General features: G+C 56.9%; 2 protein-coding genes across 2 annotated transcripts in view; one reads left to right on the top strand and one right to left on the bottom strand.

Annotated features, from left to right (window-relative positions):
* Positions 1–87, bottom strand: part of DRAP1 (DR1 associated protein 1) — a 2,513-nt gene extending 2,426 nt beyond the window's left edge. Inside the window, exon 1 of the mRNA XM_008061023.1 lies at positions 73–87. Coding sequence (XP_008059214.1) covers positions 73–87 — 15 coding nt within the window. The remainder of the gene's footprint in view (positions 1–72) is intronic.
* Positions 88–500: 413 nt separating this feature from the next.
* On the top strand, positions 501–2,052 carry CUNH11orf68 (chromosome unknown C11orf68 homolog). The gene has a single exon (XM_008061013.2). It carries the CDS (start codon positions 648–650, stop codon positions 1,401–1,403), a length of 756 nt encoding a protein of 251 aa, XP_008059204.1. The 5' UTR covers positions 501–647; the 3' UTR covers positions 1,404–2,052.
* Positions 2,053–10,465: the final 8,413 nt, after the last annotated feature.

The raw sequence follows: 10,465 nt of genomic DNA, 5'->3' as shown, positions 1-10,465 counted from the left end.
GGCAGGGCCGGAGCCCGGCGCTCCCGCGGGCCGTCAGGAGCCGGCGTTCGAGTCCGGGCACCGCCCCATTGCCCTCGGACCGGCCATCGCCCTCTCCGGGTCCCCGCGTCCTCGTCTTTCAGTGGGCCTGGTTACGCCCGCCCGGGAGGCCCGGCCCTGCTGGACCTGTCCCGGCAGCTGCGCGATCGTGCGCTTCTGTCCTCCCTCCGTTAAATCCCAGCGCCCGGATGCCTGCGGGTCTCTGGCCAGGAGAGCGCTTGGCAGGGCCAGAAGGTGCAGCTGGGGCCGCTGGCTCCCACACTTGAATTCGTGTTTGGGCTCTGTCACTCGCTATAGGTGTGACCTTGGGCGATACGTTTATCTGAGCTTCAGTTTCCTTGTCTGTAAATCAGGGGAGTAGTAATGGCAACAACGCCTATGAGCACTTACGCCTCCTGGGGCAGCTAATTTTTACAACAAACCAGGAGGCACCTAGTTTTTACAACGAACCACACATTCACGGGACAAGAATAGTTGCTATCCCGTTGTAAAGATGGAGCAACTGAGGCACAGCGACATTAAGCCTTGCCCAAGGCCACACGGTCTAATCCAGCGCCTGGCACCTGTAGTTGTTGTCTTCCGCTCTGACTCGGTTCCCTCACAGCAGGATGGAGCCAGCTGAGGAACTGGAGGAGGAGGACTCTCCAGGTGGCCGGGAGGATGGCTTCACCGCTGAGCACCTGGCCGCCGAGGCCATGGCAGCTGACATGGACCCTTGGCTGGTGTTTGATGCCCGCACCACGCCTGCCACCGAGCTGGATGACTGGTTGGCCAAGTACCCACCATCCCAAGTCACCCGCTACGGGGACCCCAGTTCACCCAACTCAGAGCCTGTGGGCTGGATTGCAGCATATGGGCAGGGCTACACCCCAAACTCTGGCGACGTGCAGGGTCTGCAGGCAGCCTGGGAAGCTTTGCAAACCAGCGGGCGGCCCATCACGCCAGGCACCCTGCGTCAGCTGGCCATCACCCATCAAGTGCTCTCTGGCAAGTGGCTGATGCACCTGGCACCTGGCTTCAAGCTGGACCATGCCTGGGCTGGCATTGCCCGGGCTGTGGTTGAGGGCCGCCTTCAGGTGGCCAAGGTGAGCCCACGAGCCAAGGAGGGCGGGCGCCAGGTCATCTGTGTTTACACGGATGACTTCACGGACCGCTTGGGTGTACTGGAGGCAGATTCAGCCATCCGTGCAGCAGGCATTAAGTGCCTGCTCACCTACAAGCCTGATGTCTACACCTACCTGGGCATCTACCGGGCCAACCGCTGGCACCTCTGTCCCACTCTCTACGAGAGCCGTTTCCAGCTTGGGGGCAATGCCCGTGGCTCCCGGGTGCTAGACCGCGCCAACAATGTGGAACTGACCTAGAGGGACCAAGCGGGAGAGACTGTCCTCTGCTTCCTCCCCTGGGGATGGAACGTCCTGTCTTCCTCTTCCTCGTCCCAAGAAGGCCAACTGCCCCAGCTCTAGAGACTTAAGTCCCTTGGGAACTGCCTGCATCTTTGATCCCCTTGAACTTGTGTCCTCTGTTCAGGGCTGACTCAGGCCCCCACAGGCTGGGGGCTTTGGCTCTCTGAGGGCCGAGCCCTCAGCCGCCTTTTCGATGCTGCTCCCTCCACTGCCCAGTTCCACGGGTCGGGTGCAGACACCGAAGAGGAGAGCCTGCCTTGGCCACCCTCGTCCCTGGCTGTACCCCCACTCCTGCATTCTCCCCTTCTCTCTTCCTCCCTCACAAGGGAGAAAACAGTGCTTCCAGTTCCTCTCCCTGGAGCCCTTGTGGCCCAGGGGGCAGGGACCCTGCAGGCCTGAGCATGCCATTTGGGGGGCAGGGTAGTTGTGCCCACTCAGCCCCTGGCAGAGAGAGGGGATGCCAGGGGCCATGGACTTGGGGCCTGCCCCCCTGCCAACTCACAAAGCCTGCACCACCTTCCCCCCTTCTTGGCTACCTTGACATGTGCCTGCTCCTGGCATTTCAATAAAACCCAGCTTGGGTCTGTGTCTTGAGTGTTTTTTAAAACCCTGTCTTGGTGTTACCTGTTTGGGTTGCTGGGGAGAGACACGGCCAGGAGAGACTGCTGCCTTGGCCCGGCCAGGCCACCCTGTCTGTCCCCAGTAATCTAAGATGTGCTTCACTGCCAAGGCTTGACTCACGCTCTCTCTCTGAGAACCTCTGCAAAGTGAGCCCTGCTTCCCCTCATCACAAGAATCAGAATCCATTTCTCCCGTAAATCCAGGGGTTTGCCCTTCCAGAAGGTCCAGGGGGCCACTATTAGCCCACAGGGTGCATTTGTGCACATCAGAGAAAGGTGCTCTCTTGGTCCTGGCCGTTCTAGGCTGGGGCACATGGTTTGGTGAGCATGGCTTGGTGCTGGATTTCAGCATCCTAGGCTGGCTATCTTTGTGCAGTGAACAGCCTGCACAACCATTGCTGGCATCCCTGGATGCCGTGCCATTTATACTCAGCTCCCTTACCACCCTAGGGACCAAAGGCCAGTTTGCAAAGCACTTCCATACGTATCACTTGATTCCCACAACCTCTGTAGGAGATGTTGGCCCCATTCTGTGTCATGGGAACTGAGGCCAGAGGGGAAAGGAGTTTTCTCAGGCCCCGCGGTGAGTCAGGCAGAGCTAGGACCTGCTTCCCAGTCTCTTCCTACTCAGTCAGAGAGTGGTCCCTGGCCTTGCTGAGGAAGCCTCTCCCTGGGTTAGCGCTTCACGACTCAGCACGTCCCTCACGTGATCCCGCTGGGCCACCCTGCACTGCTGAGGCTTGCTGCAGCCTCTGGGGGCCTGGCGCTGCATCCCTCTACCCCCCCCCAACCCCACGCCCAGCCCGGGCCTTGGTTGGGGGCCAGGGTGTCTGTCAGGGAGCCCCTTGGGACGCTGCTCTCGTGCCGTGCCGGAGCTGACTCAGCCTCCAGCAGCCTCACCAAATTGGAATTTGGAGCAAAGGAGCGGAGATGCCACTGGGCTGACTGGGTGGAAGTGGCTGAGTCACGAGATGCTGGCTCGACGCCCTCCAGCTTCCTCCCCACCCTGAGCTTCCACAGGGCTGAGTCCCCCCTGGCCAGCCTTGGGAAGTCCCCAGAGCCGGGTGGTCTCCCCGTTGGAGCCTGGCGCCCTGCCTCCCTCTGACCATCCGCGCCTTGCACTTGACCAGAGCGGGCCAAGGCACCTCATGAGTTCCACAAAGATGCCCAGATGGCATCAGCAGCACCTGTTCCTTCTTCCCTAGCTGGGCATGTCACTCCTCACCCCTCCTGTCCACTCCCATGGCCCTGCTGAGCCCATTCTTCCCCATCCCCCCAAACCACCTTGGCAGCCCCCAGCTTATCCCCCCACCCCCAGCTAGGCCAACAGATCTCTCCTGCACAGCTGCCTTTTCCTGCTGAAAGTCCCTCCCTGGCTCCCTGCAGCCTGCAGGATAGAGTCTGCTTTCCCAGGCTGCCCCAGCTCCCTTTGGGCCCCCCTTCCCGTGCCCACCTCACTGCAGCCACCCAGCACCACCCAGCACCGCTGGCATGAGCCCTGGGCCTCAGGCTGTTCATTCTGCTCGAGCACCTGCCCTGCAGCACTGATCGCAGGATTATGTGGTTACTTATGTCATGGCTTGGCTGATGGTGATCTCCTGCTGGCCCCTAAGCACATGTCCAGACTGTGTGTTCCATGATGGCAGGAACACTGTCTAAAGCGCTGTCCCCCTGGCTGGGCGTGGTGACTCACGCCTGTAATCCCAGCACTTTGGAAGGTGGAGGTGAGAGGATTGCCTGAGTCCACGAGTTCGAGACCATCTTGGGCAACATGGCGAGACTTATTTCTAAAAAAACAAAACAAAACAAACAAAACAAATTAGCTTGGCCTGTTAGCACATGCCTGTGGTTCCAACTACTTGGAAGACTGAGGTGGAAGGATTGCCTGAGCTCAGCAGGTCGAGGCTGCAGTGGCTGTGAACATGCCACTGCCCTCCAGCCTGGGTGATAGAGTGAGACTCCGACTCAGATAGATAGATAGATAGATAGCTGTCCCCAGCGCCCAGCACAGTGTGTGGCCACAGTAGCCTCTCTTAAAATTATTAAATGAATGAATGAAGTAATTGACGACGCAGACACAGCTCCTGCTTCGCCCTTCTTGTTCCAGAATCTTGAGCTGCCCGTGACTCCCTGCGCTTGTGCCTGACCCTCGCCCGCTTCCCTGGCTGACTCCATACCTCAGTCCCTCCCGCTCAGGTATCATTCTTCGGGATCCTCCCCCATTCACGCTCACCCTGACTGTCTGACACACATCCCTCTTAGGCCCCCACAACACCTGTGGCTCTGGGTCTTGCAGGGACAGTGGCTGTGCTTTATCCTCCAGAGTGACCCCAGCAGCCGGGTTAGGGCCCAACCTAGAGCAGGTGCTAACTAAACATTCTTGAATAAGTGAGTGATTGAATGAAAGCATTCATTCTCATTCTCTTTCTCTCACTCTCATTCTATTCAAAACATGAGGCAGGCATTGTGCTAAGTGTTGACCAACATTGTCTCATCTAAGTTTCACCTGGCTATATTATTGTTGCCATTTTGCAGAAGAGGAAACTCAGGCCCAGACAAGTGCACTAATTGGCTTAGATTACAAAACTACTAAGAGACCAAGCCAAGATTCAAACCCAGGTCAACCAACTCCAGAGTGCCTGATGCATTGTTGAGCCCCCACTATAGAAAGTGCCATAGGGCCGGGCGCGGTGGCTCACACCTGTAATCCCAGCACTTTGGGAGGCGGAGGCCTGAGCCCAGGGGTTCGAGACCAGCCTGGGCAACTGGACGAGACCTTGTCTCTACAATAAATTAAAAAATTAGCCGGGCATAGTGGTGCTTGCCTGTAGTCTCAGCTACCCAGGAGGCTGAGGTAGAAGGATCGGTTGAGCCCAGCAGGACGAGGCTGCGGCGGCCGTGAGGGTGCCACTGCACTCCAGCCTGGACGACAGAGTAAGACTCCTACTCAAAAAAAAAAAAAAAGTGTTGTGTGCTGTAGGGGTGAGCAGATGGGTGACAGCCAGCAAGGACTTCGAATCTGGTCTGAAAAGCATACAGGTTGGGTCCTCAGAGCCACATGAGAGAGAGGTTTTTCTTACTGCTGAGGAAACGGAGGCCCGGAAAGTGCAATGACTAAGCCCACCTGGACAGGAAGGGTCTCCCAGGCCCACAGTGGGGACTGTGCCCCTGCTGGGTCAATGGCCCCCTAAAGCTCACCCCCTCAAGTTAGCAGGGAGGTCTGCCCTGTTTGGCTGGCCCCTTTCTACTTGGAAGCAGAGATGCCTTAGGCCTGGGGTGAGCTGGGAAAACTAGGACAAGCCCCTGTGCTCTGCTCCTTTTATAAGACCAGGGGAGGGCCTGGCATGGTACCTCACACCCATAATCCCAGCACTTCGGGAGGCTGAGATGGGAGGACTGCTTGGGTCTAGGAGTTCAAGACTAGCCTGGGAAACATAGTGAGATCATGCCTCTACAAAAAAAAATCAAAAAATTAGATGGCTGTGCTGGTACATGCCTGCAGTCCCAGCTACTGTGAATCCTGAGGCAGAAGGATCACTTGAGTCCAGGAGGTCAAGGCTGCGATGAGCTGTGATCGTGCCACTATAGTCTGAGTGACAGAGTGAGACCCCAACTAAAAAAAAAAAAAAAAAAAAAGGCCGGGCACAGTGTCTCAAGCCTGTAATCCTAGCACTTTGAGAAGTCAAGGCGAGAGGAATGCCTGAGCCTGCGGGTTTGAGAACAGCCTGGACATCTTGGCAAGATCTCATCTCTACAATAAATCAAAAAATTAGCTGGGCATAGTAGCGCACGCCTATAGTTCCAACTACTTGGAAGGCTGACATGGAAGGATCGCTGGAGCCCAGCAGGTCGATGCTGGGGTGGCCATGAGTGTGTCACTGCACTCCAGCTGGGGTGACAGAGGGAGACTCTGGCTCAAAAAAAAAAATTCTATAATTAAAAAAATAATAAAACCGGGGGAGAATGGCTGAGGCTAGGAAAAGAAGACCCTGATTCCTCCTCCTTCTACTGCCACACACTACAAACCCCCAGGTCCCAGGGAAGAGATTCCAGAAGGTCTGACCAGAGGAAGGGAGAATCTGCCTGACCCCTGACCCCAGCCGAGAGGACAGGAAACAGCAGAGTCAGGAGAACACTTCAGCCAGAGCTTTGGCAGGATTTTGGGGATTTTCCCGGTGGGGCAGCTGCGCCCCACTCCCGCCTGCTGGGAGGAGCCCTGGCAGGGATGCGGATTGGGTCACACAGCTGATTCATCCGGGGAGGGAAACTCCCCACTTCTCTGACGCGCATCCCGCAGGCACCCAGGGGTAAAGCTGAGGGCACCCAGCTGAGAAACCCCCCAACTTCACCTTTCTTTGATTACTTGAGGGGTAGTGGGGGAGCACTCGGGCTAGACGGGGGGATAGAATCAGGCAGGGTGGCAGGGATTAGGGGGCAACTTCCTGGGGAATAAAACCAGAGACTGGAACCAGAGTGAAAGCTTGACAAGGGCCACCTCAGGAGTTCTTTCTCACCCATTTGATGGATGAGAAAACAGAGGTTCAAATAGTAGGGGTAAACATATACATAGACCTACTTTGCACCAGATGTACGCTAAGCAGTTGACACACATTCACTCATGTGGGTCCTCACATCCCTCCTTTTCACGAATGAGGAAACAGGCAGAAAGAGGTTAAGTAACTTGGTCAAGGTCAAGGCTAGAATTGCTGTGGGGGCCTCCACAATTCCCAAGGGTACTTGTGCACACCTGTGGGGCAGGAGCTCCATCCCTGGACCCAGAGGAGCTCAGGCCTCCCTGGGGGGAAGCCTGAATTGGTTCCTGAGGGTCTTCCACTCTCTTCGGTTCCCCTTCTGCCCCCTGGAGACCCTCAGGACAAATAAGTCACCCACCACCCTGGCTCCTCCTCTTCCCTCCGAGAAAGAGAAAGCCCGCTTTCTGCAGAAACGTCAGCCAAACCCTCAGAGGCCAGGAGAGGGCAGCGGAGCCTTCCCGCCAAATCTCTCGAGGGCTTTGACTCTCTTCCAAACCCCAACTTTTCCTCCCAGTCAGAGCCTCCCTTTCCTGTCTGCCTCACACCCCTCACAGCACACGACACACACACACACACAGAGGCACACATGTGTGCTCCAGGCCCTGGGCTGGGCCGCTCCCCTCTGCCCTGGGCCAGGGGCCTGCTGGGTGCTGGAGAGGGGCTGAGTTGTGGTTCTGTGAGATGGGGCCAAGGACCCCACACAAGCGAGCTCTGCCCCACTTGGCTCCCACTCATAGGCTGCGTGACTCACCCCCTCGCCCCCCATGACTCAGTTTACACCGGTGCCCAGAGGTCCTCCCAGGACGGGTGGGGCGGTTTATTGGCCCAGCCCAGGCCTGCCAGCCTTTCATCCCAGGATGAGCGTTTCATCCCACTGCTGGCCCACAGCAGGAGCTGGTACCCTCAGGGGCAGCAGGTCCGGCTCCTGGGAGCCCGGGGGACTGGAGTGGCAGGGGGAGTCCCAGTCTGGGGGCTTGGCGGAGTCTGAGAACTGGGTGACAGGCTCCAACTGTCTGAACCGGGTCTGCAGGGAGCAGGGGCCATTCCAAGGAACGTTTCGAGGTCAGGCTGAGTGGGCAGAGCCATCCTGGCACTGATAGCACAGCCCACCTCCCTCCCAAGGAGACGGTCCACATAGCCCAAAACATAACAGCAAGAAAATTCTCACTAACCTTCTTTGGTCCCTTACTGTACCAATCCCACGACGTGCTACCCATGTCGTATCTCATTTACTCCACGGAGAACCCTGAAAAGCAGGTACAATGATTAGCAGATCCTTTTTACAAATAAGAGTCCAGGCATGGTGGCTCAAGCCTGTAATCCCAGCACTTTGGGAGGCCGAGGCGAGAGCATTGCCTGGGACCGGGGGTTCAAGACCAGCCTGGGCAACTTGGCGAGACTTCGTCTCTACAATAAATCAAAAACTAGCCGGGCTCAGCGGCTCAGCCTGTAATCCCGCGCCTTTGGGAGGCTGAGGTGAGTGGATTGCCTGAGCCTGCGAGTTCGAGACCTGCCTAGGCAACTTGGCAAGACCTCATCTCTACAATAAATCAAAAAATTAGCCGGGCGTGGTAGCACACGCCTGTAGTTCCAGCTACTTGGAAGGCTGAGGCGGAAGGATCACCGGAGCCCAGCAGGTCGAGGCTGCGGTGGCCAGGAGTGGCCACTGCACTCCAGTCTGGGCGACAGAGTGAGACTCCAACTAAAAAAAAAATAAAAAATAAATCAAAAACTTATCCAGGTGTGGTGGCTCACGCCTGTAGTTCCAGCTACCTGGAAGGTTGAGGTGGAAGGATTGCCTGAGCCCAGCAGGTCGAAGCTGTGGTGGCCATGATCATGTCACTGCACTCCAGCCTAGGTGACAGAGACTCCAACTCAAAAGAAAAGAAACTGAGACACTGAGTGGTGAAGGGAATTTTCCAGGTTACCCAGCTGAGGAAGTGGCCAAGCTGGGATTCAAACCCAGGCCACTGATGCCAGAACTCATTCTTTGCACCCCTCCTGCCTGCCCAGTTGGGTTGGCTGCAGCAGGGGTGATGAACCCAACAACCTCTCCTCCCGCTGAGATCTCCATGGAAGCCCCTGGCTCTAGGGACCTCAGTAAACCACCGATCTGCAAGAAGGGGAAACTGAGGCTCCCAGAGGGAGAAGGACTGACCTGGAGTCATGTAATGACTTGGAGCCCTAGTTAGGGCTGGGGCCAGTTCTTTGATGTGGACCCCGCCTCCCTGTGCTGAAGAAGTGACCTGCGAGGAGAGGGGAGCCCCAGAGAAAGAGATGAGAGCCCTGCCCCCATGCCCTCAGCACTTCAGCCCAGCCCCTTTCTGTCTTTGGAGACTCAGCGTCCTCATCTGCCTCAGCCTGGGGACAGGGCTGCCCTCACGACTGGGTGGTGTGAGACCCAAGGGACAGCAAAAGGACAGGCACACGTGGATCAGCCAGCATCTGGGGACTAGGGAGGAAGGCAGCCCCTGCAAGCAGCAGCTTAGCCTCACTCTCACCCCTTCTCCTTCCTCAGCCGGGCTCCATTCCTGGAGGCCTGGATGGCCAGGCCCGGAAGAACTTCCATGTCCAGCAAGGGACTCCAGACTCCTCCCCAGTCTCCAGCCTCTGAAACTGATCACAGGCCGCTTTCCCATCCTAACACCCCCCCAATGGCCCCATCGTCCCCAGCCTAGGTCAATCTCCTGAGCCTGCTATTCAGGGGCCCTGGCTTAGGCCTCCCCTATCCTCCCCAGCGAATCACCCCAACACACATTCTGCCACCCACCCTGGACTGCAGCTCCCCGGGCCCCCTCTGGCCACCTCCAGGCCTTTTGCCCACAGTCCCCAACCCCTGGAGGGTCTCCCCCAGCCTCAAGTCCTCCTTTGCCAGGAAGCCTTCTCCCACTCCCCACCCTGGGGACTTCGTAACAGCCCTGGTGCCCTCTGACTCCTGCTCCCAGCACTGTCTCCCTGGCACCAGGACTGCTCTCCTGAGTGTCTGCCCACCTTTCTGTGCTGTAAGTGCTTTGAGGCCAGGACTATGTCTCTAATCATCCCTGTCATCCCTGCATCTGGCTCTATTCAACTGTTTATTTTTTGAGTCAGGGGTCTCAGTCTGTCACCCAGGCTGCAGTGCAGTGGCACGATCACAGCTCACCACAGCCTCAACCTCCTGGGCTTAGGCAATTCTTCCGCCTCAGCCTCCCAAGTAGCTGGGACTATAGCTGCACATCACAATGCTTGGCTAAATTTTTTATTTTTTTGTAGAGACAAAATCTCGCCATATTGCCCATGCTGGTCTCGTACATGAGTCTGGTGAGTCAGAATTCAGTGGGTGGGAGCCACCAGTGTTATCCTCTTAGCCCTTCAAGCCTCCCAATCGACGCAAGCTAAAAGAACATGGGATGTGTTGAGTACCCTTACCCTACCCCTTCCCAGGCCTCGGGTTCCCTTGTAGCAATTCTAAAAGTGCCACTGCTTGGATGAGTCCAAGTCTGAGGGTGAAATGGTAAGACTTTTAGAATTTCTCTGTGAACATTTTCATGATTAAAACAATCCCTCAAGCCAGGCACAGTGGCTCACGCCTGGAATCCCAGCACTTTGGGAGACTGAGGCGAGAGGATTGCCTGGGAAACATGGTGAGACCTCGTCTCTACAATAAATAAAAAATTAAGCCGGGCTCGGTGGCTCAGCCTGTAATCCTGCACTTTGGGAAGCTGAAGTGAGTGGATTGCCTGAGCCTGCGGGTTCGAGACCCACCTGGGCAACTTGGTGAGACCTCATCTCTACAATAATTCGAAAAATTAGCCAGGCATGGTAGCGTATGCCTGTAGTTCCAGCTCCTTGGAAGGCTGAGGCAGAAGGATCGCCAGAACCCAGCAGG

This window comes from Carlito syrichta, unplaced genomic scaffold (assembly GCF_000164805.1).
Source record: "Carlito syrichta isolate Samal-C Ts95f unplaced genomic scaffold, Tarsius_syrichta-2.0.1 Scaffold304878, whole genome shotgun sequence".
Taxonomy (NCBI): domain Eukaryota; kingdom Metazoa; phylum Chordata; class Mammalia; order Primates; family Tarsiidae; genus Carlito; species Carlito syrichta.
This window is presented reverse-complemented; position numbering and strand designations above follow the sequence as displayed.

Excerpts from the sequence above, each read along its gene's own strand:
- CUNH11orf68 (XM_008061013.2), top strand. The coding sequence starts at position 648 with ATGGAGCCAGCTGAGGAACTGGAGGAGGAGGACTCTCCAGGTGGCCGG.